This window comes from Prinia subflava, chromosome 5, assembly GCF_021018805.1.
Source record: "Prinia subflava isolate CZ2003 ecotype Zambia chromosome 5, Cam_Psub_1.2, whole genome shotgun sequence".
Classification (NCBI taxonomy): Eukaryota; Metazoa; Chordata; class Aves; order Passeriformes; family Cisticolidae; genus Prinia; species Prinia subflava.
The window spans coordinates 43,517,189-43,544,658 of record NC_086251.1 but is presented as its reverse complement, the minus strand read 5'-3'; the positions used below and the strand labels follow the sequence as shown (position 1 = coordinate 43,544,658).

The window sequence follows — 27,470 nt, the reverse complement described above, 5'->3', positions numbered from 1 at the left end:
ACCTTATTCTGTGTAGCATGGCTCTTAGTGGTATTTTAGTTCATGGAAACTAAGAATATCACTGACATGATACTATTTTTTCAGAGAGAAAAAGAGCCACTAAGTTTTAATACTGGTACATGAAAAGTGTTACAAGTCAAATTTAAATTCAAAGTAATTTCTCCTTTGTGTTCTTTGACATGATGTGGGCTTTTTCCTTCTTAGATAAGAGAAGTATTCTCACATATTGATATGGACCAGCTGCTGGGGCCTGAGTGGGACCTCTACCTTATGACCATCATCGCCTTGCTCCTGGGAACAATTATAGCTTACAGACAAAGGCAGCACCAAGCAATTCCCAGACCGGCAGGACTGCGGCCAGCTGTGCCTCAACAAGAACCGCCCCCAGAGCACCAACCACCACAATAGCAACAAGAGCCTCCGTGAAAGAACTGGATTTTTCCAAAAGGAACAATTTTCATTGTGAATTAGGACTTTGGATCAACAGACCCTCCCTCAAAAGAGGCACAAAGAAGTTTAAAAAAATGTTTGAAAGCTGCTTAGAATGATGCCTTTTTTCAGGGATAAGAAAAATATTTTGAAACTGATTTGAATGTTATTTCAGTGCCAATGGAATAACACTATGGCTTTTTTCATGGAAACACAAGAGTGCTACTACAAAAATGTTGCCTGCTGTATCTAGTTCCTCTTTATTCAGAGTCCTTTTCATCTCCCAGAGAGACAGAAGTCTACCAGTGGAAGGTTTTTGCCTGCTTGACAGCAGTTGCCCTTTATAAAAGTAATAATAACAAATTTATGGCAAATTTAAGGCGAAGAAGCTGAACTAGATTCATATTTGAAAAGATCAGAGCTGTTAGGAACTTAAATTCTGATCTGCACCCCAAGTATTTCTATAGTCCTCATTTCATTTTTTTTAGTATTTCTTACACTTTGGTCTTTTAGGCAGTGTTGGGTGGTTTAACATAGATAATTGATAAACCCTGTAAAACTAAGCCAGCGAACACACCACTCTCCATTTGTGCTTTTTTGTTTTGGGTATCTTCCTCCATTCCCCTTGGACAGTTCTCAGCAGTCAGTATGTAGCCTGGAAGGCAGAGTGGGACAGATGAGGTCTGTAAAGCTCGTCAGCTGAAAACTGTCATACAGCACCCAGATCTCACATACTTCTAAAGCTTTTCAGGAGCCTGTGTAGTTGCAATCCTTCATGACATGAAACCATATTGGTAGTATTCCGAAATTTCAATTTGTCTTTACTAAGAGGCTGAGTCTAGATTGCAGAAAGCACCAGTATTACTATGTACACTGAAGAAAGGAGAGAGCCAGAAATCTCCATGAGTTAGCTGACTTGCTTTTAGAGTTGAAAGTTCCATGCTTAATTTTCAACAATCCTGTTAGTGATTTGCAGTGCAAGAAAGAAAGATGTTTATCTCATGCATGCATCTGCTTAATGCATCTACAAAAAGAGCCACAAAAATGCATACTCTTTACAAAAGGGCACGGGCTTATGTCAGGGATGCTACTTCAGAGCTGCAGGGGTGCTCTGGCTGTTGCCAACCTCTCTTGTACCTGGCATAGGGGAAAGTCCAGTAACGTCTCTGGCTGTGCCATCTCGAGGACCCCTTGTAACAAGAAAATCCAAAGAGAAAGTAGACTAGTGGCTTCTTGATGCCACCAGGCCAGTGTAAAGGTCTTTTAATTTTAAAGAATGTGACCTGTGGACTGATGACATAAGACTGCAAGAGAAATCTTCACTGAGAGATGGTTTTCACTGAATGGTAATTTCCTGGGCTGGGGGTGGGGGTGGAAAGCAGTGGGGCAATAGTTTAGAAGCGTGAAATGCAGAAGTGTCTGCTCTTACTTACCAATGGTAGTTAAATATTGGTTTCTGTACTAGCATTAAACCCTCTGATTATCATAAAGCTGAATGAATACAAATGAGGAAGCTTTAGCTGCTTTTTGACAAAAGCTATTGTGTTTAAAGGGTTTAAGGGCTTCTTTTCATGCAAATGTTTTTCCAGTGTATTGGCAACAACATATCAATACACTTTATTTAGAATTGAGATTTTGGTTTGGTTTCATACTTGGTGCATTTGCAAGGAGATCATTGCACAGTAGATCTCTATTGGGATAGAAGATAAGCAATCCCTTCTTTTGTAAATGGAAATGTGACAGACTACTAGTATTAAAGGTACTAGTACTATAGGTAGAACTCAGTACTTCACAATGCTTATGCTGGTCATATGAAGACAAATCTTTAATTTTAGTGTGGAAGGTTGCAGAATGTGGTAGAGGAATGTCTTGTTCAGTCTTAATAATCATTAGCAGATGAAACAGTATTGAACTAAAATGTAGTGTCTTAAATGTACAGCATTCCCCAGCTGCATTTCTAAGATACGTGTGACTTCTGAACACTCCCTCTGAAATATTTTGCCAGTGTCACTTAACTCTTTTTAGCTTGGCATGAGTAAATTAAAGAGTATATGGAAAATGTTTTTCAGTTAAATACCATTGGTTCATTGGTATTGCTCTCTTAGGCAATTTAACAATTTTGTTACTGCATTATTAAAATGTTTTGGTTGTTTATCTATTAGAACTAAATTCTAAAAGCTCTATTCTACTTGCATGAGAATCTCTCATCACTGCTGCTATATGACAGTCTTATAGATGACTTTTAGTGAATCTGATGCATTTTACATCCAAGAAATCAGCAGAAGAAAACAATTGAAGATCACCAAGTTACTTAATATTAAAAAAAATGCTTTTTGAAGGAGCAATAAGGAAGTCTTTCTCCTGCTTTTTTCCCTTCCACCAAATTACTACCACTAACTTTTCAAATGACATTCATTTGAATGTGGTGGTAGAAGAAAAAAGGTACTTACCATAAATAATGGCAAGTTAACTCAGGGATTAAAGAAATGAATAAGTTTTCTAAATCAGTTATCTACAACATGACTTAAGTTTTTGTGACAATCCCTTACTACTCTGTTCGGAAACTTGCATTTTGAGGAAAGTATATTTAACTCTGACTAGCAATATGTTCCTTGTTGTGCACTCAGTTAATCAGGCATCATTTTCCAAAAGAAGCTGAGTTGCTCCATTTACCGCAGTGAAGTACTTTTCCCTTTTGGTAGCACACAGGTTATCTTATAGTTCATATGCAGGAGTATTTTGGAAGGGAAACTTGATTTAAGAGAAGCCTTTCTGGGTGTGTTCAGCATGGTTTGAATGGAAAAGTTGTATTCTTTGTGTGTAGTAATATAGGCCAGAGCCTGCTTATTTGACCTTCATAGACACATACTCTTCTTTCCCTGCACAGAAAATGAAACTACAGAGCAGTAAGTGTTCTTGGTGGTGTTTTTATATGTAGGAAAACTGTGGGAAAATACGAAGAAACGCATTTATTCTGCATCTCAAATTATTAATCAAAGACATGAGCTGTTCTTGCTAGTTCAAAGAAACACTGAACTGTTGAAAAAACAGGATTTTAGTTCATCGCTGGTGAAACTTGTCCCAGAGCTATCTGTTGAAATAATTTTCTTGCTTTGTGCTGTCCATGATGGGACAGTGTCATAGAAGGTAAGGCCTTTGATACAAACATCCCCATGAGACTCTTGTGAGAGTTTTACTCACTTTTTAGTCATCTTCCATAAGTTAGCTACTCTTATTAAAAATTAATAAATAAAAACTGTCAAATGTTTTAATTTGGGGGAAGAACATTAAGATATGGCTTGTGAAAGGACTTTTTAAGACTATGCATTATCTAATTTTCACCTATTATATGCTAATTTTGGCCTATAAGAGGAGATTACACTCACCTTTGCAAGTTACTCTCCTTTTAGATAGGCAACAAAGAACTGAAATTCTATTTTTGTTTCAGAGAATATTAAACTGAAAAGATTTAGTTTGATTTGAACTACTGCAAATGCATATGGCAAATAGGGACTATGGGGGGGAACCCTTTGTTTTTATCAGCTACAGTTCTTTAAAGGGTCTTGTAGGAGTTTTGTAAATTTATTTTGTATTTAAAATCAGTATAAAGGCTGGTCAAATGTAATATAATTGTGTAAACAAATTCTGTTAATAGAAAGATGTACAGATTCATTTTGTACTGTATCTTTAATCTTGTGAAATAAAAATACCACCTGTGTGGTTACCCTCAATGTTCACAGTGGTTATGGTAACAGAAGATGTGAATTGCTAGTCATATGCACTGGTATGTGCCATTGTTCAATGCATCCCTTCCTATAAGATTCTCATATTGTCGCTTCCATTTTTTAGGAAGGGCAAAGAAAGGGGGAATGGATCATTATGAATTTTGTCTTCAGTTGTGCTATAAACTTGCCATCTGCACATATATGTGTGTGACAGTGTATATAGCATTTGTATTATGCCTGGTAGACACAGAACTGTGTGATTCAAGTAACTTTAGACTTACTACTGCATTTTCAATCCTGTTACAGGGATAATTCAGTCAGTTGGAACAGACACTGGGGGAGGGACTGCTCCAAGCTGACAAATTTGTTTGCTTTTCAGGCCGTTTTTGACCCATTAATCCCTTCAGGCTCCGCCTGTTGAGACCAGGTCCTCTCTTGTTAAATTCATGTAGTTGATGGCTGCGATGTGCTCGTTCATTGGGAGAAGGAAAATAAGAACAGTGGAGGGAGCAATAATGGCTAGGAAGGGCATCAGTAGGTAAGTGATCCTGAGCATCAGCTCAAATTAACATAGTTTTCTTAAGTGTTTGGAGGCTGTCCATGTTGCCTGCTCCTGCCAATAGCACTTGTTGCAGATAAAAACAGAACTGCAGGTATTAAAAGCAGCTTGAGTTTGACTAACAAAGCTCAAGTTTAGTGAGGTCGTTCCTCACCTTCCAAAAAAGGCCATTGTTTGAGATGTGATTACTGACATACTCAGTTGAGGTAGGGTCAGGTATAGATACTTTTATTTTATTTGTAGCCTGTAGTCAATGTGGAGCTGTGTTCTGTGGAGGGAATTGAGTACCAGATAAATATATGATGAGGCATGGGGGAGTGTAGGGGACTTCTGTTGCTTGTTTGTTTGTTTAAAAAAGCTTCAGGATAATGTTCATTGAAAACTAGTATACTTTGCTTAGTTTGGGGTTTTATATTGCTGTATTCTCCATATTTTAGTCTTGAGACTAAAACCAATTAAAATACTATTAGAGAATATAGTTTCTAAACCTAAAAGACCTGTTTGATTAGTATTTGTTATTTGGCATAATGACAATGTTCTTCCTCTTCTCTGAATTCTCATGATCTTAATGGATTTTCTGAATCATGACTTTGATTCCTCTTTTTATAAAGAATAATTGAGGGAAAAAAAGTCACTCTAACCTACTTACTGTCAAAAATCTTCAGACAACTGTAATCAACTTCTAAAGCCAGGGATGAGGGAGGGCAGTGTACCATCTATTCAGATAATGAAAACTAACCTATAGTCTTAACTTTTTTTCAGAAAGAAAAGTAAGGGAAGATGGAGTACCACTGTAGTTGCACTTCAGGTAGTAAGAGAAAAAAATGTCATTTAGCTTCCACAGAGATGAGTTGCTTACATTTTTATTTCTTTAGTATGCAACCTTTTGAGCTTTCTATGTACCATGGGTTGCAATTCCAGATATTTGAAAAGAGCTTTGAAGAATATCAGGTTTTTGTGTTGCAGAATAGAGAAATTACAGCTCTTCAATTCTGCTGTCAATCATTTTCTGTATTTCCTTATTTTTTTATATGCTTATTTTTCTTCGTTCTTCGTCCTAAACACAGGCTGTTTTGTAAAATTAGTTGTTCCAGTTGCCATCTGTTACAAAAGTGGCTCCATTTCTGTACAAGATTCATACCAACTTTCTTTATTGCTTCTAATTTAACTGGTTTTGCTGGTGGGAAAAAAGTGCTGTACCTGGGATGTGTGTTTGTAACCACAAGGGGGTGTTAGACAATAATGGCAACTTGGACTTGTTAAATACTTGAGGTCTCAAAGATTGGGAGTGGAGTAACTTCCACCCTTTGAAACACTGTCATGTCTTGGGAGAATGTGTGTATATCTGTGAGTGCATTTTCTATATACACACATACAGAGATACAAGAAGTCCTTGGTTGAAGGAGCTTTGGAAACTTCACAAAATTAAATCATTCAGTACTCTTATTCCTATTTGTGGAGCAAAAGTTCAAAATTAAAAATCACTGTAGCTTCTGGTAAGACCGGGTAAATAATTACCTTCCCATGACTATTAAAACTTTTGTAGTACGTAAATCATTCTAAAATGTGCCAGACTGTCTTCCAACATTATTTGGAATATTATATTCCAGCTTCCAGGAAAGTAGCCTCTTTTGCAAAGTTAAATCCATATTTTCTTAGAGTATAAAATCTTTCCCACAAAAATAAGTGAAAATGTTTAAAACAGGTGATTTTTTTTAAACATTTTTCACTGAGCTCATGTGGTGCAATATTTGAGGTATTCAAATAGCTTGAAAACTTTAACAAAAAAGAATTTTACATTATTTGTTTCTGTCCAATCTTACTTTAATGTTTGTTAGGCTCCAGACTTTGCTCTATACTGAAATTCTATTAATTAATGGCATTTCAGGCACTTCTAAATAATTTATTGTTATTACTACCACTATTTGGAAAGTTTCCCACATCAACAGCATTTTTAAAGGAAAAGCCAGTTTACATTGCTAGTATTAAAAAGGGATATGTGATAAGTCTATGAAGTGTGTTTGCCTTTTACATTCATTATTATAGCTGATGTTAGAATTACTGAAGAAATATGTGGAATGTTCCAGTTTAAGGGTTATAACTTTGCATTATAAAAAAGATACTTATTGAACAATCATCCAGCTTTGAATTCAAAGGCTGAAGGCCTGACAATCTACATGTTAATTTTCCAAAGTTATTTTGTTGCCTTCATTACTGGGGCTATGAGATCAGGAGGACTTAATTCTTTTCAGATTGTATTTAGTTTCCTCTCTAGTTTTCATTACATTGATTATAGGACTGGACAGTCCATTAGGAAGAATAGCAACACTAAAATATGTATACATTTTCATGTGGAATCCAGTGTTATGTTAGTGTTCAGCCGTAATTTCAGAAGTAAAGGATTTCATATTTTTTACAAATAATTTGACTTGGTTGTTGAAATCTGGGAAACATTGCACAGAAGGGAGGTGACTCTAGTAAGAGAATTCAGACCCAGTGAGATAAATGTGGTGAGCTCACTGCACGCAGCTGTGTTGGCTTTTCCTGCCTCTTTGCTAAACTAACAGCCTTGCTGAGTTCCCTACTAGGAGTCCGATTTTTTGGGAGGCGAAGGGTCCAAGTAGGTAGGCGCTTCTCAAAACAGAGCTAGAAAGAAGGGTTTCTTCATTGATGTAATCTCTCAACTAACAAACGGGACATTGTATATTTACTGTTTGCCTACTCTACCTTGTGTATTCAGTGAATAGCTCCACAGAGACACAAAAAATACTTCAGATTTTTTGCACATGTAATTGCAAAAAATTGGCCTAATTATTATGTTTGGGTTTACAAGCCTCAAAGAATTTACTCTTTACTACATATGTAATTCTCAGTTCAGTTCCAAAAGATAGATGGATACGAAATACTTGTAAATGTTTCTGGTGATACTAGTTCAGCATCATAAAACACAGCTCTCAAGTTTAGAGTAAACAGTCTGCAAATAATGCTTTGGCTGAAAACCAAAAAATTCTATGGTAAATATTGAAAATTAATAGAAAATAAACTAAAAATAAATCCCCTTTAAGATTGCAGATCTAGTGTCTCATTAATCCCCTTTGGCACTGTGAAAGGTGCTAGAAAAATATTCTGTCATTTTAAAATACTATTCCTTATTTAAACACAGCAAATAAAATATTCATCCACTGTCTCCTTGGGATTTCTGAATGCCAAATCATAAAGACTTTCTTGCAGTTACAGAAAAGGAAGCTTTCAAATTACATAAAATGAGTATGTTTGATAAGCCTTTAGCTCTCTCTATGCTTATATTAAGCATTTGATGATTCCAAATTTCTCCAGTAGCCATTACACTCCAGGCACTGCGATTCTACAAACGCTTCAGTTGCTCAGATTGCAGGCAGAACAAGCTCTGCAGATAGTGGTACTTTGGTGTGCTGTTAGATGGCAAAACAAAGGTGTCTGGTCATTGAGAGGTGCCCTTCTGTGGGGAAAATACTGTCTGTGAAGGGGAAGTGAAGGTGATGGGCTGCCATGCTGGAAAGAGTGCATTTGTCCCTGCAATATTAATTTTTCACGGATCTCAGCATTACTGAGATGTGCAGTTAAACAAATCTCTCCTGAAGAATGTGATCTTCCAGGCTGGGCTGTGGCAGCTGGAGCAAAGACCACTCAGGTGTGTGCCCATGGTCTGAGGGAAGGGAGCTAAGCAGATAATCTTTTAGCACTACACATTTCTCTTACTGCTTGCTCCGTGTGTCAGTATCAGCTCATTGGGTGAGAAATAGCACTCCTGTGAAACTCCTTTGTGATACAACATAAAGAAATATGTGAAGTACAGACTTTATTGTGGAAGCAGGTCCAGATAGGTTAAGAAAACCTTGAAGTGCTTCTGTACACTTCTGAATTGAGCCTCTGTTGGCACACCACTAAGGGTTAAGTCACACCACCTCATTTAATATGATAAAATATATTGAATACTGTTAACTGACAAATTTAATTAAATTTGCAGTAAAGCTTGCATGAGATTCATGGTTTTGTATTGGAATAAAATAGCATCATTTTCCTGGATATAATGAATTATTAATATCTTTATCATGAAATATTAACATTAAAAACCCTAGTTACCTGTCAAGTTGAAAGAACAAAAAGTCAGGTGATGTGTATATTCAAAATAAATTAGAATTTGGATCATTCTAGCAATTAGTTACTCAGTACATGTGTTTATAGTTATGACTTCATACACTCTAACCCTATAGAGTCATATCATAAATACATCTTCAACATCAGTCAGAATATCAAGAATAGAATGCTGTATTTTTATGAATAATATGATTAACATTGTCATATTGTAGAAAATGGAAGAATATAATCTTTGTTCTTCAAAGCCAGACTATTTGAAGTAGGCAAATCAGACTCTCTGGAATATGTTTGATTTTTTTTTTAATTTTATTTTTTTACCCCTGTGTCTTTACTTTGGTGGGCATAAACACTTGAGTATATTCTAACTTCTCTTTCTATTATAAGAAAGGCAATGTTCAACCAGAAATTGAATATACTTATTTAAATAGAATAATTTGGGGTTTGACTCTCTGATGTAATAGAATATTTCAGTAGAAAGAACCTATAATGACCATTAAGTTCAACTGCCTGACCACTGCAGGGCTGACCAAAAGTGTTTTCTGTGGTTTTGATTCTGAGAAGACTCAGAATCAAAACCACAGAAAAATATAAGAATCTGTGTCAGGTGTGTTACCTCCTACTCCTTCCATTCCAGATCTTACTAGTAAAAGAACTTCAGAAATATAAAGCAAAAATTTCTTTCAAGTCCAAACAGAATAATACTAAACAGAGTTGTGTGGTGTTGTGGTAATGATGTCATAACTTGGATGGAATAGTGTAAAAGAACCAAATCTTGTAAAACATGTTTTTGCTCTCCCTCCACCTCTTTCCCCCTCCTCCTTTTTAAAAGAATGCTTAATACAAGAACTTCAATTTACCTAATATCAGAAAAAGTAATGGGTGCTAGAGCAAATTTAAGCCTTGTAATCTGCATAAAAGAGGAAAATGTGCTAAAAAGAATAATATATTATACGCAAGCCTTTTTTCCTTTAATGATTTCTTAAACGAGGAAACATCCTCTTCCTTAGCCCTTAAACCACCTAAAAGGCTATCAGTAAATATGCTCTGGAGTGAAAAGAAAGCTAAGATGGAAAATGTATTTCTGGTGCTAGGTCTTAATTACAATCTGATGACATTTCATGCCTTGTGCTTTAGCAGTGCAAGATACAGCAACCACTGCCTCTGTTGGGCTGTTTGTGACAGCATTTGTCAGTCTTTGTGACTGTGACTTCAAATACTGTTGTGAAAAGTTACTCTGTAGTACCTTTTACTTTTATTCAGAAGACAAAGAAGTGGAAAAAGCAAAAGAAGAAATGGGGTTCAGGACTTGACCAAACCAAGGATGGATTGATGGCCTTCAACTCTTTGTAGCCAGGATCTTTCACATCCGAGGTCAATAATGTTATTCTGGATCCTGGATTTATTAAAGATGGGAAAGATAAAGGGAAACAATCGGAAAACGAATCTGTAGTTCTTTTGACTCATAATCCTGAGAAGAAACATCAGTTGTACCCGAGTAGAACTATCGATGTCCTTGTTGAATTTACCCTGTACACATGTAAATGAGTCTGACACCCAGCCTAAACCCATTTGTTATTCAACTAAACATCTTCCGGCTGATTTGCTTTGTCTGGGCAATCAACGTCTTCTACTGCTGAATAAGACAGGATCCGCAAGTCCCGTTTGGTAATGTGCGAAGTGTGTGCTATTTTCTCGCAGCCACCTCTAGCTGGCACTCGTGTCGGTGCTTTGGGCCATGCGATGTCCCACGCTTGTGCCACGGGGCCTTTGAGCTTCGGTTCGCGTGTTCTCTGTAATCTGTGTCCCCACACCGCTCTGCTCCCTTCGAAAGCCCCTTGGAAACAATCAGATGAACCAGACACGCTCAGCTGCTGCGTGTAACATCAGTTGCAATTACATGCTGATCTTGGGCTTTGCATTTGAGATTTTCGCAGTGGTTTTGCACTTTTTAAAACTCTTAGTTCACCAGAGAAGAATAAAACTGCAACTCTTTTTTTTTGTTTTTACAGTCACTCTCCATTATTAATTAAGGCTATCATTATAGTGTTTATTGCATTTGTTAAGGTCATTAGCATGTCTCAGCTTGCAAGGTTCAATTTTCTAGGAAGCTCTTGTGACTTGCTAGTCCCTCGGCTCTGCAGAGTCATTGTCTGAATCTGCTAATGGATGTAAATGTACACAGCTGCGCTCGCGTTTGGGCTAATGATGCACATGCTCATTTTGCATAAGCTTCCCTGCAGCTGGAGTCTCGGAATTGTACTGAAGATCGAAGTTAATTCCTCCACGAAGACATTTCCATATGCAAATTGCTCTCTGAACTATTTAAGGGCAGAAATAAGATTAATATTACCATACAGTTTATATTATTAGGTTTGTAATAGTCTTACAGTTTAATGGCTTAAACACATTCGGTTCATAGACATTGTATTAACTTTCTTATACCTGCCTAATCCATAATCTGTAAAATTCATCAGGGTCCAACAAAAGAAATGAGGTGCCTGTAAATTGGTGTTGCAAGTGTGTACACGACCTCACCAGTTACAAATAAATAGAGTTGTATTTAAGTAAGCCCAAGCAGAAGGATATTTTGCTTGCATTATCGATTGTTATTTGCACATAGCTATTTATTTTTGCCCGTGGGTGAGCGGAGACGGCAAAGTCCGCTGCCTTTGGATCGTGTTTAGAAGCGGGCCCGAAGAAACTTCGAAGGGATCAAGCCGCCCCTCCGCCGACACCTGTGCGCGGGGCCGGGCCCTACGCGGGGAGCAGCGGGGACAGGGACCGGCTCCGTGCGGGGGGACGGACAGGGACAGGGACCGGCTCCGTGCGGGGGGACGGACAGGGACAGGGACCGGCTCCGTGCGGGGGGACGGACAGGGACAGGGACCGGCTCCGTGCGGGGGGCGGACCGGGACAGGGACCGGCTCCGTGCGGGGGGACGGGCCGGGACAGGGACCGGCTCCGTGCGGGGGGACGGGCCGGGACAGGGACCGGCTCCGTGCGGGGGGACGGGCCGGGACAGGGACCGGCTCCGTGCGGGGGGACGGGCCGGGACAGGGACCGGCTCCGTGCGGGGGGACGGGCCGGGACAGGGACCGGCTCCGTGCGGGGGGACGGGCCGGGCCCAGCCAATGCGGCGCGGCCGTCGCCGGGAGCGCCCAATGGCGGCGGCGCGGGCGGGCTGGGCCGGGCCGGGCCGGAGCCGCCGCCGATCGCGCCGGGAGCGCGGCCGCAGCGCCCGCGGAGCAGCGCTCGGCGGTAGGTGCGCGGGGCCGGGCAGCTGCGGGGGGCGGGGGCCGCGCCCCGTGCTCTGCCTTCTGAGCGCCGGGGAACGGGGCTAGGGCGGGCGGAGGACAGCAGAAACTGGAGCCGGGGAACGCTGAAGCGAAGGCAGGTGGCCCTGCTGGCGGAGCTGGGGTCGCCGCCTGCCCCGCGGTGCCTGCGCAGCGGGGCCGCCCTCGGCTGCGCGCCCTGAGGGAGCCGAGGTTCCCCTCCGCGCTCCGGCCCGTTCCCCGGCCGGGGTCGTGCACCGCTCCCAGCCGTCTGTAGCGAGTGCGGACCCGTTCCCGTCGGTGCTCGCAGCCTCGGTCAGGGCCGTTCTCCGCGGAGGGGTTGGTGCGGGCAGCCCGGCAGCCCTCGGGCTGTGCGGCTGTGGCCGTGCGGGCGGGCCGGTGCGCTGCGGCCGCGGAGGGGTTAAGCTCAGCAGCAGCAGCAGCGCGGGGAAGCTGCTCGGGTCCACCTACCCCTCAGCTGCTCCGTGTAATTACTCATGCTTTGGAGTTTGTCTCGCCTGGGTCCGCTGAACTGGGCTGCTTTTGGAACGTTTTACTGCGGTTCAGATACTGCAAGGCAAACAAAAATCGCTCGCTGATCTTTCTGTTGTCGCGTTTGAATACGCTGTGTAAATTGTAGGTTTAAAATGCTCAAATTACATATTTCCATGCAAAGTGGATTTTTGTGTTGATATATGATCAGACAGCCTTTTTGCTGCCCATTTGTTTAGTTTGTGTGTTAAATATTCTTTCTGTACTGCATATCCACCTTTTTCTGTTGATTTTTGTTAATTATTTTGTGGATTCATTGCTTGTAATTAGCCTCGACTTTTCTGATTTTTCCTTTCCCATGGCTTAATCTTTTTGAGACTTCAGGTTTTCAGAGACACAGAAGTTTAAAAAATTCTCGACTGCTTGACTAGATCGGGTGATGCTCTGCAGCTCATGTCCTCTCGTACTTTAGTTGTGCCTTTTGCTGGGAAATATCCTTAGGATAATGTTGCAGTATTGGTTTGAGAGCACTTTTAGTATTGTCAAGGCAAAAATTTGGCAAACATTGGCATTTCTTTACTTGTGAACCAAATATGAATCATTCTTGTCTTCTGTGAAATGTGTATTTTGCAAACTTACTAGTCTGGGCAGGTAAATTTCAAACAACAGGTAGCTGGGAAAATGATTGTGTTTGCTAATTCTGGCATGTGACTCTGATTTTGTTTTTTCTTTGCCAAGGTGGAGGAAACATACCTTGCATTACAGAGACAAGTGAGATCTGGACTTTGCCTTAATATTGTCTAGATAAACAGGTTTATTTTCATGACATTTGTGTTATCACCAAAAAGCTTAAAGAGCCGTTTCCCATATCTCTATGAGATGTATTATGCGGGATTAGGCAGGATATTGGACTTTCCTAAATACTTAGTTACCTAATAGCTGGGTTGTCTCTTCTCCAAGAATTTTCAATTTTGATTGATTATGATTTAAAACAGTGTTTACTATGAATTACTTTGTTATGTCTTGTTTTTTTTCAGGTAAATCTTTGACTTTTTCTGTATATTATTACTGGCTTTTCATTATATTCCTATGATGCTTTAAAGCACAGAGTGAGTAGCAGTAACTCCGTAGCAGATCTAACATACAGGTTTCCTTATATGTGGGAACACAGCTGGCAGCTTCAGTGATCTCTGCTCTTTTATAGTTTTGGCTTTTAAATTATTTTTAAAATATCAGTATCATCAGGAGCATGGCCTTTAAACTTTCCTGTAAGAGAAAAGGGTCAGATTTTTTTTTTGTCTCACATGATGCAGTGTATCTCCGCTCAGACTAGTGGTGCGCTCTTATAATTTGTGTCCTTCATTATCATTAAGAACAGAACAGCACACCTAGGTCTTTAACTGCAGAGCTTTCCTTGAGTTCCTTGTATCCCTTTCTACATCGGTGGCATAATTATTACTTGGTGTGGTTGATTTAGAATAGACTCCAAGGGATGGAAGGTAAAAAGGTAACAGCTACATCTCGGTAGTGGCCAACTGCCCATGTCGAGTCCTTGTTTGTGCTGCCTCACCAGCTGCCTTGTTAAGAACTAGCAGCTGGTACTGTTCCCTGACTGAGAAACCCAGACTGTGCGTGGGTTAGAACCATCTTGTGAGTGGGCTAAAAACACCATGTTTATAGAATCTGTAATTTGCAGCTATCTCAAGTCTGGCATCAGCAAGTGAAGATGAGAAGTAGTATCTAAGCGTGTTACAAACCTCTCAAGATGTTTTGCCGTACAAGGCTTCTGTTGCCCCTGAAGCAGTGACTTTTCCAGTCAGTGAGACAGTTTCCAAGGTGGCATCAGCTTTAGGGCATGGCTTGTGGATCCTCCTGCTCTGACACTTGGCTCCCTTTCTTCATGCAGCTTTTAACCCAGGTACTGCACTGAGGCTTTGTGCAGTAAGCTAACAGAATCAATTCTGAATTGTTGATGTCCTGTTAAAGGCCATCTTTGCAATACCATGAGCTTTCTCATTGGAAGCTGGAAAACCAAAAAGATCATTAGGAACTAAGCTGTAGAGCTGTAAGGATTCATGTGGTGGTGGCAGTAGTCTTCTAACATAATATTTGCCATCTAAAAGTTGTTTTTATCTAAAACAATCCCTTAAACTTACTCTGCTGCTCAGCTAGGAAAGGACAACCTTCAAAAGGCAATTCTTGGCCAGTTTGTCTGAACCATTAGTTGCATTACCAAAAAAAAAAAACCAAAAACGATAAAGTACTCAACTGCAAACCGAGATTATTTTGTCCTCAGATGTCTTGGTACGTTTCTTTGGAGTCTTTCATGATGGATGTTTTCTTGCGGGACTGTGAATTCTGCCAATGGATGTCATAACTTCAAAAGTGGTTAACCTCAAAGAAGGAATGCCTGTCTTTGTACGTGTCGGGTATGATCATGTGCTGTCTTCAAGACTATAGCTGTAATTATGGCCACAAGAATTTGAGTCTTAGGAAATTAGAAGCCTTACAACTCAGCTTGTACATCGGAAACTTCAGGGATTAAATCTTTGCACCTTGTAGGTAGTGGAAGGTTTACCAGGACCTTAAACAGGTCCAAAAATCCATCTACACGTGTCTGTGTGGGTAAAACTGTTTCGCAGGGAGGGATTATGTATCTCCTATTGACTCCTGCCATTAATTTTCACTGTCTTCTAAATAGTCAAATAAGGTGAATGGTGTAGAATGTCCTGTTTTTTTCAAAACTGAAAGGGCGGTAAAATTCCAGAAACTGATTGAAAAAATTGGAGAGATGCAGTCCTGTGGCAAGACCAGGGAACACAGATCAACGTTCCAGATTTATTATCTTTTCTGAAAAAACTGTGGATGCAAATACATGAGCACACTATTTAGTGCAGGAATGCACTTTTAAAATTAATGTCCTGATCATCTGCATTTCTGCAGTTCAGTTTGCATCTTGGAGCACATAAACTAATTCTGTCTGGGATAATCCTGAGGAGCTCATTTAATGTACTCCAAATGCTAATGCAAATTCAGTCTGCAGGATCATTTTGGAGATAATTGTAAGTAAAAACCACAAAAAAGGTAGAGTGAAAGTTGTGCCCTTGATGCTTAGTATTTCACTCTACCACTCTGCTCCTGCTGGTAAGGTTTTATGCTGTTTACTAGTGTAAATTTAGGATGTCATCTCTTCACCAACTTGACAACCCATTTTTAAATTTAACATAATCTTTATTATATATGGACAGAAAAAAATACAAGAAAAAGAATAAACATTGTAGAACAATGCTAAAAGAGCTAATAGAAGACATGAATGCTAGGACAATGTGTCCCTTAGATAAACATAGAAACAACTGGTGGTTTTTTTAAATAGGAAATAATCCAAAAGAAATAGCTTGCTGGAATGTACAGCTTTCTTGTACACCAGTTCTACAGAGATCCAGTTTCTAAAGGGAAACCATAAAATTAAAGAGCTTTTGCTGTCATAAATCCTGAAAATCCTTCAATAGGTACTTTTTTGACAGGAAGTATTTCCCATAATACTGAAAATATTTCTTGGTGATATATTAAGGTTTGTCAGTCAGCTGCAGTGAAGTGTCTAGAAATGTGTGTAAGACTTCCTTGAAGTTTACACCCTTAAGTGTGAAAAAGACATGCAAGTCTAAGTTAGGTACCATACTCTTCTTGGAGGGGGATTCACCACATTTGGAAATAGGTCAGGCCAAGGACCCTCTGAAGGGTCCTGTTCCTTCTGTTGGCCGTAAGCTCACTGTCTCAGATGTCTGCCTGGGTGTCTGGAGTTAAAGAAGGTGTGTTTCATCTTGCTTTATTAAGGTAACTGAACTAAAGATCTCAACACAACTCCTTCAGCTTGGAACAGAGGGCAGAACTGACCAGTGTGCTTCAGGATCCTACAGAGGTGCTCTGGTAGTTCAAAGCTGTGCTGATATTCAAAGAGCACACAGTGTGCTCCAGAGCTGAGATTCAAAGTGGAGCTCCTGGTCCAAGGGCAGCAGACCTGCCTGGTGAGCTAGAGAGAAAGGATGTCTTTTTGCTGAGCTGTTTCTTAATTCATTATGCTCTTTTAGGCCAAGTTTTAGTTGGCATTTATAGACATGAATATTTATAGAAACCAGTTCTCTCTGTGGGCTCTTGGGTTTGCCAGCTGTGAAATAAAATTAAAGAATCATCTTCAATTTACTTTTGAAATAGAGGGTGGCTATACAATACAGTGATTTTGCTATCTGAATCAGGGGCCTCTGGTGAACAGAAGGTACTATTTTGCAGAACTTCATGGTGGTTTTGTGGTTGTGTGGGTGATGGAAATGCATGAAAAAAATCTACAAAAGCATTTTTGAAGAGAAAAAGTATTACTAGCTGCAAAACTGAAACTAGAGCTGGTCAAGCTCCGCAGCACAAGGCCTGTTTATCTTCTAATAGAGCAGTTTCAATTGAATAGCTGTGAGGAAGAATTTGGCCTATGAAGTTTAATGATTAGTTGCTGTTTAGTTGCCAGCTGCTCCTAATGACAGAAGCTTGCCAACAGAAATGCTCCTTTCTGATCCTTGCTAGGTTGTTTCATGTTCACCACAGTTGAAAGTATTTACCTGGCTAAAGCTTATATTCTATATATAAAAATTATACATGGTGAAAACGTCAGGTGCACGCTCCCAAATTTATTCTAAGTTGTGCAGTACATGAGTTTAGCATGAGGAATGAGATCTCAGTTGATAGGTGTTCCTTTGGGGGCATTTACAGCCAGAATCTCAAGTGTCACTGAAGAGGATAAAACTGAAATAGAATAGATTTGGCAGATGTGGGCTTTCCTCTCCTAAATAACACGTCTCTGACCTCTGCAATTTAAACATCCAGTCTCTCTGAATGGAGACAGCTTTATTAGTTTACCCCACTACATATGAGCTCAGCACCAGCATTCAACACTTTTTTTCCTTGAAAAGTTTGCAGATTCTCCCTGTATCCAGTCCAAGCTATTGGTATGAATGTGCCTGGAGCTGAGGCTGATTGAGGGCAGCCACAGACCTTTAGGAGCTGCAGCTCCAAACAGCTACATTAGCTCTTCAGTGACACTGAAATAGGCACTAACTCTCAAGAGATAATCCCTTCTTTTCAGGAAGTTTGTAACAAAAAAAAAAAAAAAAGGTTCTTCTAATACTGCCAATTTTCAGTAATTTCTAATATGCTTTTGTGTCTGTGTGACTTAGTGTCAAATTTACAGCTCTCACACAGTGACTCTTGGTAACAGAGTGTCCCTGTCCCTTTGTGGGCCTGTGCCTTTATGAAGGAGGAAGTAAATACCTCAAATATTTTAAAATCTACTTGTCTGTATCCCACTGCCGAAACTTGTCCACTGGATATGGCAGCCTTTGCCAAAGGGTAGCTGGATTCAGCCTCCCCTAGAGCTGCCAAGAGAGCAGTAGCACTCCATTAGGATTGCCATGAACTGGTATTTCCACATATCATGATGCTGTGCTACTGAGACTTACTGTGGGCTGGGGAACAGAATAACCATGGTCACTTTTGGCTGAGTAAGGCTGGGGGAGGTGGGCTGACCTGACTGCATTGCTTCTATTTCCAGAGCAGCTTCAGAAAGCAGCTGTGCTGTCAAACACTGCTGGGAGTGTTACCCAGGAGGGGTTGCACAGGCAGGATATTCAGATTCCAGACCTTTTAATGAAGAAAGGCCTTGCTAATGTGAGTGCCCAGCATCCATCTCCAGTGCTTTCTATTGTTTTGTTCAATGAAGTGAGTGAAGTCTTCATAAAATTCTTTTTTCTTTGTTTTCCTGAATACTTGAAAACTCTAGAGTTTTCAAGGCAACAATAAACCTGTCTTAAATGTGTGATGACTCGATGAAAAGGGAGTTTTGGGTTGGTTTTGATCTTGTGTTTTTGTGGGGTTTTTTACACAGTTGCTCTACTAAAGCTTACTAAAGCACTTGCATAACACAGAAGAGGTCATGAATTAACCAGAAAGAAGAAAGTTATGCAATATCTGACAGTACTCAGAAATGCAACATGAATTAAATTCTTGTCTAAAAAATTTGGGATACTGCATTATCCAAGCCCAGCTGTGAGCTGGAGTATGTTCATGACTTCACTTCTCTTACCATGTGACTCTCATAGTACTCTGTGAGTTTCTACATGCATAATGCAGAAGGAGAGCACAATTCTAGCTATATGGAATGGCTGGTCACCTGCTGCAGTTCAACTTTACGTGATTTCCTCTTCATTAGGAACTGTACTGATAAGACAAGGAGTAGCGGGTACAAATTGAAATAGGGGAAATTCAGGTTAGACATTAGGCAGAAATTCTTTATTGGGAGGATGCTGGAACAGATTGCCCAGGGAAATTGTGGATGCTCCAACCCTGGCAGTGTTCAGGGCTGGGTTGAATAAGGTGTCCCTGCCCATGACAGGGGGTTGGAACTAATAATCTTGAAGGTCCCTTTCAAGCTTTACCATTTTATGATTCTATGATTAAATGATAAAATAAATCTCAGCTATTTGAAACTGAAGCATTAGTTTTTTGAGAAGGAAAGACCAGAGAAATGTCTTGCTGTGTGCCTTTTCCTTTCTCTTTTCCTTTCTTCTTTTTTCCTGAGTATTGATTTATTGTATCCAACTAAATTATTATATCTCCTCAAAATATGGAATTTTGAAGGATTGAATCACATTCCTATGCCCGTGTGAAAACTCTTTTGGTTTTTTTCCATGCACCTTTAAATAGTGGTTTGTTTTGTTTTGGTTCTGTGTAGCCTGTGCATGTACACACACAGGACTTGTGTCCCTCTGGCTCAAGCCAGACATTCAGGAGAGTGCTACTGCAGAAGCTTCCCCAGCAAATGGTTTGGCCTCCAGGGACCTTCCCCAGGGTGTCTGCACAGCTCTGTCATGCCACAATGTCCATGCAGTGCTCCCTGCTGTTCCAGTTTTGACAGTTTACTCTGACAGTAGTGCCTCTACCATCGAGAGATTAGCCATTGTCCCACTCCGTGGGAGCTGGTAAATAGGAATTTTGGTGTATAATACTACACATTTTTTAATACCCTGCATGCTTTTTAACTTGGCATTTGGGTCAGATTAAAAGATGATCTCATGGAAGCCATGCAATAACATTGGTATTAATTATTTGATGCCCTCTAGCATGAGGTGCAGCCAGTCCTTCTTCCTGCAGTTGGTGTCAGACTTGCATTTTCCTGCTGTTGTAGCTTCCTCAGCAAAATACTGAGTGTAATGAAATACAAGGGATTTACTGCCTCCATATGCAAGAGGAGCCTGCATCACTCACACCATGTACCTCACTTAAAAGATGGCACCGAACAGATGGCCACGTCTTGGATTCCTCTTCTGGAATGCACAAGCTTGCCTGCTGTCTCACAGGCTCCATCATCGGGGTACTACCATAGAGTACCACTTATTAGTGTGTGCTAGTAAAAACAAAACAACCCAAAACCAAACAATAAAAAGTGAAGGATTTTCTCATACCCCCTGTTCTATACATCATGCTACTATATTATGCATTATGTTTTGACAACTAAACAAATACAACTAGACACAAATGCATTAGACCATTAGGCAGTACCATTGCAAACATACTCTTTTGTACTGTGTATGAACTTGACTTGTCAGAAACTTTGTTTCTGCTTCAGATATATTTTTAGTAATGTTATATAAAATACTGGGTACCTTTAAATTCAGTCTTTGCACAAGCTTTTTTTTTTTTTTTTTCCTTTTTTCTACAGCAGTTTTTTCCTTCTCTTGAAATAGAGGTGGCCATGCTAAAGGAATAGACCCATCATGTCTAATGGACCTATATTTAGGCTGTCTAAAATAGAGAGTGACAACAAACATGATATTTGTGGGTTGCCCTTAAGGACTGCAGTGTCCTGGCTTCACATTAAGTTGCATATGACTCTTCAGACACTGGAAATGAGGAAAAACTGGTTGGATCATCGAAAGAATTTTCTGTTAGGGCAGGCTTGTTCCCTGTGATACCTCTTCCAGAGTATTGGGGTTTTTTTCTGGCTTTAAATAATCAAGCAGGGTTTCCTTAAACTGGGAGACAACTTCACATTTTAATGCTGCCTTTATCTACAACAATCGAGAAGGCTCTCCTTCATAACAAAAATCCCTTTTTAAACTCTTCATTGGAAGGGTGCTGCTGATCCAGGTTAGAAGTTATAAAAGGTGTCACATAGAAATACAATTATAGAGAAATTGTTTATATGGAAATAGCTGTTAGCTCTATGGAAATACAGAGAAGCTTCAACAGAAGATGACTTTCTCACTCAGTGTTCCTAATCACCCTTTTGAGCCAACATTCAGCACAAGAAAACTTCTTTGCTTTCATTCAGGGCTGCATCACTTCCTCAATAGTCCTTGTCTTCCTGATGCTTTCACAGTTGGATTCTGTGTTTTTCTCTCACTCTGAATCTGTTCCCCTGTTCTGTGCATACTCACAGCTCAGACAGATCAATACGCATCCTCTCCTTAGGCATACAGCCTCCAGTGAAGCATCTCTCTACAGAATTCAGTTCCTCCCTTGTCTTGAATGTGGCTAGTGTTTGAGAGCTTGACTTCTTTCTTTATTGGAGGGTGGTTTTTTTTGGTATGGGATTTCTTTTTTCCTCTTCCCCCGGCTGTCTTAGTCAAAATGAGAGTTTAACTGATACTGATTGATGGCAAATAATTGTACCCACCACCTTCACTGAAGGTGTTTTTGCCTATCTTCTAGCATTTAAATTATTTGTAATGAGAAAATAAAGCCCTGATTTCATTTGTGCAGGTGAAACTTGAGGCACAGGAGGAATTCAACTGCCTCTATTTTACTGATGAAGCAGGATCAGGTTTTGAGTTGTACAGTGAATACTTGAAATGCAGTCATTTGTTGCAATGCGTATAAGCAGTTGGTATAGCAGTTATAAGCTGGAAAGTTAGTATCTGTCAGAATAGAATGGCATTTCATACAAGGCAGGTTGTGTGTTTTCTAAAAGCATGTTTATCATCCAGCATGATATTCCAGTACTTATTATTGCTTACTCTTTCCCTGTTTCTTTTGTCATTAGTCCCAGTGCAGAAGGAGGACGGGTAGATAGGATTTTATGATCTGTGTTCACTTCTTTGATGGCTTCAGTGATGTCAGGCTGTGTTGGCATAGTTTGTTCTACAGTGATTACCTGTAGAACATTTAGCCTTTTGTGTTAGTGAGATAACTTAAAAAACCACTTTGATAATCATCACAAGAGCTAATAAAGTACAGGAGCTTTTGGAGGGTTTGATAAATGGAATACATCTGGATAGTTTTTCTGTGCAGAATTTAAATGAGAATATATGAAAGCATCAATATCAGCTGTGCAAACCCAGTCACTCTGGGAATTTTCTTTTGAAATGCATGTTTCTTGTATGACTCACTTTTTGAGGTTTGGAAGAAGAAATCAATTCTTAAACACAGGTCCCTCCACATACTGTGGATTGGAGCATCAATTTTATAGTATTGTGTTGTGCAGTAGTGACTACTGCAAATTACCATCCTGAAGGAGAGAAGAATCTGTGACACACGTAATGGGCAGGTGTTGAAGTCTGGGATCTGGGTGCTGCTTTGGACTTCTGCCCTGTGGAGGCCTTCAGAAAACAAGGAAGAGTAGTAAGGACCCTGTACCCTCCCTCTCCTAAGGGGATGTTAGCAACCTCTCCTCCCTTACTGTATTTAGATTTCCTGTTGCCTGCTATGATTACCCACAGAATTTTGCTGAACAAAGTAAAACTTGATCTGAACTATTGTAGTATTTGGGAAGAAAAACCTTAAATTAGTGGGTTTTTCCCTTCTATTTTTTTTTCCTGTTTGTACAACACTGACTGGGGAAAAATAAAAAAGTGTCAGATTTTAGAGATGGAAATGTTCTGCTAAACAAATCGACACATTACCTCTTTCCTGTGATCTTGTCTCAGTCTAGTTCTATTGCACTGTTGCTCTGTATGGTAAGAGAAGCATTTGACTGATTGTAGCCTCAGCTTCTAGTTTGAGTTGAGCGGTTGGCAGTTTGGGAAGTTGTCCTTCAAGTTCCCATGCAATTACATGGCTTCAGTTACACTTTGAATGAATCGTGTACGCAGAGTGAGCTATACTGAAAGTCCTGAGATGCAGAACTTCTATTTTCCCCATGTGACTGGTTATGTGAACCATCACTGTCCAACATTTTGTCTCACATCCTCCCTTGGTTTTTGCCTGCTGTGTATTACTTCTAATAGGGAAAAATATAAATAAATAAATAAATAAACATTCCTGTTTGGTTTTGCACTGCTAGTCTTTCTGCAGTGTCTTTCTGCATTTCTCAAGTTTTTAGGAGTACAAGGAATAGAGGAGATTGTACAATTTTTCTCCAGCATCAGACTTTGAATCTCTGTCCCTCATTCTGAGGCATGCAGAACCCATGAAGTATTTCTGAGGCATGGCCTTCTGAAGAAGAGACGTTATTGCCTTCTGAACTGCCTAAATATGCTGGTATTAGCTGCAGGAGAGTGTTTTAGGTGTCTTTTCTCTCTCTGTGGAAAACAGAGGAGCTTCTGTGGCAGATAAATTTTGGTGCAGAGAAAACAGCAGCTGTTGACCTTCCAGATATTAGCCTTGACGTAAATATTGCTGAGGGAGATGCTTATGACTTTCTTACCAATGCATCCTGTATAGACTCTCCTCTCCTACTCACAGCCATGGAACTGTGAGCTTCCAGGAAAACTGGGATGTGTGTTTGTGGCATATGGTTTTATGTATGCTGGTTATGCTGGAGAAAGTAAGGTCATTCCAGGTCACCTCAGCCTGAACACTGCCTCTGCCACGGACTTGCAGTGGGTGTAGGCAGATCACTTTGTATCTGTTGGAGTAATTGGGGATGGTCATTAGTGTGGCTGCACTGGGTCCTGGGCTCAGGCAGAACCGCAGCCTGCTTTTCTGTCATTCAGTGTGCCAGATGGCTCTAGGCACCTTCAGCACCTTACTCCACCTCACTCCATCTCTGTCTAAATCACCAGAAGACAGCACTAATGACCTACACTGTAATGACACAGGTGGCTTTGCTCTGGCTCTGCAGACACAGCACTTAGATGCTGTGTCTTATTACCACTCACATAGGTGTGATCCATAATGGGAAAAGCCATCCTTTCTCCCAGAGAGGCTGCAGGAGTTTCATAAGACATGTCCATTTGTCTCCCTTTGGGCCCTAGCTCTTCCTTTCATACCGAGAGCTTTTTGTGTTACATGCACCAGGTAGTGACTGAGCTTCTTAAGCTACACCAGAAGTCATGGAGCTCTTACAAAAGCATGAGAGTAAGTAAAACTGGTCTAAGATCTAAACCAGAGTTTTACCAGAGACTTTATCAGGGCAATTTACAAGCTGGCAGAGCTGTATACATGGAGAAGATATTGTCAATATTACAAATACAATAATCAACTAAATATAGTTTTATTCTTGTCATCATCTAGATTATTCTTGAGGTAATAGTACTTCAGGCATTTAAGCAGAGGTTGATAAAATTATTTTTTTCGGTAACAATGATATCCAAATCCACTTCCTTTATTTCACTGGGTTTCTCAAGTTCATTGTTTTGTTTTTTTCCTGTTGTTTGGCCCTGTGTTTTGTTTATGCTGTTGCACCTTGAAGTACTTGGGACTTGGTTTTGATGCTCAAGAGCAGAGTTCCAGTTTGGAGTTTGTTTGTTATTCAGATCATGATGTGCTGATGGTCAGTGTTTGTTTACAGGCCAAGCTGAGAGGAAGAGCAGTGAGCTCTCTCTCACTTGGAAATTTGCCCAAGGCAGCAATCATTCCTCAGTTCATGCTACTAGAATAGATTCATCTGTACAGGTTTGCCAAACACATGGTCAAGATAAAATTACTTATTTTTCCTTGAGGCTTTCCTGGTGGGAGTGAAGCTTGTTTGTTACAAGAAAAACCCTGGTCAGAGACTTTCCTTTTCTTACTGTCCCTTTGGCTTAGTTTCTTTTCTCTTCTGTATGGAATTTAACAGCTTGTCTAGTTGTTTTCTCACAATGGTCTACTACAAAACCAAATGCAACCCACTGTAACCAGTTGAAGATTCAGCTCCTGGGATTGTAAGGGAGTGTATAAGCAAGAAAAACTGAATCACTATAAATTACAGGATTTTTTTCAATAGTGTTGCCATGTAAGGCCATAGAGTCTATGCACTTAGCACAAGCTTGCTATTGATATTATATTTGGAAAACAAGAAAGCAAACCACTGAATTTTGTTCTCAGTATTTTTATTCCGAATTTTTTCTCCTGTTTTCCCATATAACTGTGACTTAGTAACTGTGGGTAGTGACCAGAAAGGCAGCTGCAGCCTGCATCATATGAATGTAACTTGAAGCAAGTGAAGAAATGACCCTTAGTGCTTAAAATTATTAACTGTGCTAATCTGTTTCTTCTAAGCAGAGTTGAAATCTACTGAGAAACTATTTGAGTTTGGTGTCCAAACACAAGTAATTAAATACTTTGAATGGTATGTTTACAAAAACACCATGCAATTACAGATACTTCTGAAATCCATTACAGATACTTCTGATACTTCTAAACCTCAACAGTGCCACAAACATTTCTACACATCAACATTACTTCTGCTAGTGTTTGTACTCACATAGTGTGTAAAGGTCCCACCTAAAGTGAGGGCTCATTGTACGAGGTGCTGGGTGTCAGACTTCTGGCACAGGATAATTATGTGTGTCTTTCTCAAATACATGTTTTTGGTTTACTGAATAAAGGGAAAAGGACAATGATATTCCTTTTCATCTGTTGCTAGAGTGTTGTACAAAAGGACAGATGGGTAGTCATGTCACAGGAAGGAATGGCTGTTGGCTGTGAATTTACATAGTTTTGAAATGAGAGGTTTCTAGCTATCAAAGCAGTTTTGCCATTTTAGAATGAAAGTTCATCAGTTTTTAAAAGGGCTTGTATAATATGTTTTATGAAAACACTGGGAGGACTAAAGAGACAAGGAGTTTTGTTCCAGTTGTATGATCTCTGCCTTCTGGAGAACTGGAAATAACTGTCACCTACTTATCACTCAGATTCACATGCACCACTGTGAAACTGTAATGTGAAAAAGGGACCTGAAGCAGAAATTTCAGCTTCTTTGAGGGATTTTTTGCCTCATGGTCAAGTCACTGCCTTGAAACTGATGGTAAGGATCATTGGCGTGAGTAGGTAGAACATCTTCTTTACCTTGTATTTACTGTGTAATAGTAGGAAATAAACAAACTTCTGATTCATAACTTTTTACCAAAAAATTTTTTAAACCAGTCCAGCACCAAAAGCTTTAGTGCACATGATAACACAAATCCAGAAGTAACGATCTAAACAATCCTATTCAGGTAGAGAGAAATAATGCTGGTCTGGCCTGGTAATACCTTGTTCCAAGAAATGTGTTTCCATCTGCTCGTTTGGGCTGTGCAGTATAAACTTTTGCTTTAACTGTAACTCTCTTGGAGTTTAAAGGATCCATTTGTTCTTAGTCCTAGTAGGCTGCAAAATTTGTTCCTCTACAAATAGCCAGAGATGTTTGAAAAGCCTGAAGAACAGGAAGGAACACTCTGAAATTCGCTTGCAGGGTACTTGCTGCAGTGTTAAAGCAGTGGTGCTGGCTGCTTTGTTACAGAGAGAACTCAGGTTTATGCACAATTCAAATGGTTCTTTGGGAGGGATTTACCTCTAGTAGTTCTGCAGGTTGCAGCATTGTTGTGTTAACTGAATGCACAGTGGCACTGCTGTTGTGCTGGCTGAGGCTCATTGGTTCACAGTGGGATTGGCTTAGGTCTTTCTTGAAGGACGATTTTGGAGAGTGAATGAGAGGTGAAAATTAATTTCTGGATGAAGTATTTTTTTCCACATAGTCTGCACAGGTATTAGCTATATATGATCCATAATTCTGTAGAGGCATTTAGGTCAAGGGGTGGGATTGAGGCTTCTTTGTGAATGTTGAAAGAATGCAAAATTCTATCTTTTTTTTTTTTCCGAACCTAACATATGCATCCTCAAAATACCTCTAGTCTGAATATCTTTGAAGTTATTAGCAACTCAGACTGCCTTTCCTCTCTTTCAGGCTGCTTGTCTAAAGGGTGTGATAACCCCAATAAGTCAACACAATCTCTTATTTACCTGTTTACCAAACTGGGAAGTCTCTCGAAAATTGCAGTCATGGGAAGTTGTATAACCCTCAATGCACAGTATTCTGATGCTTTTCTGGGCTTGTAGTGCTCACTATCCATTTTGAAGTGCTAGTTTTGCTGTCTGGTACTATGTGGATTTTAAGAATTATGTTTATCAGGGCAGTAAAGTACTAGAGGAAATCCATCTTAAAATATTGGTATAATGGTGTAAATGGTATAATTTATATATAAGTATATATGGTTTAATATATAAATATATATATGTAAATTTATATAATAATATAAATGGTATAATTCTTTCTATGTATGTGAACAATTGCTGAAACAGTCCATTTTCTTGCCTCCTTTCATATCTTTCTTCTTGAAATCAAAAGGGAAGAAATTAATTTAAAAATTAGCTCTACTGCAGTCTCTGTTCATCAAGGGCAGGCTAAATAGTTTTCTTTTTTCATTTCCTGCCACATCACGCTTCTGTCAGGACTTTTCCAGGAGAAAGGGCAGGTCAGTATCCAGTTGTCTGGGAAAAGAAAACTTAGTTACAGATATTTAAACAAGCCCCAAACAAACAGTTTAATTGGTCACATGAGGAAAACAATATGCCAAGGTCATCCTCTCCTTCCCTCATATGGCATCCAAGTGACCCTAAACATCTGATTTTTTT

The 27,470-nt window shown here is 39.9% G+C and overlaps 2 protein-coding genes across 3 annotated transcripts in view; both read left to right on the top strand.

The window, feature by feature from the left end:
* Positions 1–4,160, top strand: part of SEL1L (SEL1L adaptor subunit of SYVN1 ubiquitin ligase) — a 33,973-nt gene extending 29,813 nt beyond the window's left edge. The window contains exon 21 of the mRNA XM_063399108.1: positions 205–4,160. Within this exon, the coding sequence (XP_063255178.1) occupies positions 205–408 (204 nt within the window). The 3' untranslated portion in view covers positions 409–4,160. The remainder of the gene's footprint in view (positions 1–204) is intronic.
* A 7,798-nt stretch (positions 4,161–11,958) lies between these two features.
* STON2 (stonin 2) overlaps positions 11,959–27,470 on the top strand; it is a 73,719-nt gene continuing 58,207 nt past the window's right edge. The window contains exons 1-2 of one of the 2 annotated variants that reach the window (XM_063399105.1): positions 12,062–12,108; positions 25,712–25,824. The gene's annotated coding sequence lies outside the window, so the exon portion shown is untranslated. Of the gene's footprint in view, positions 12,109–25,711; positions 25,825–27,470 lie in introns of both variants that reach the window. The other variant, XM_063399104.1, reaches the window with a different exon arrangement.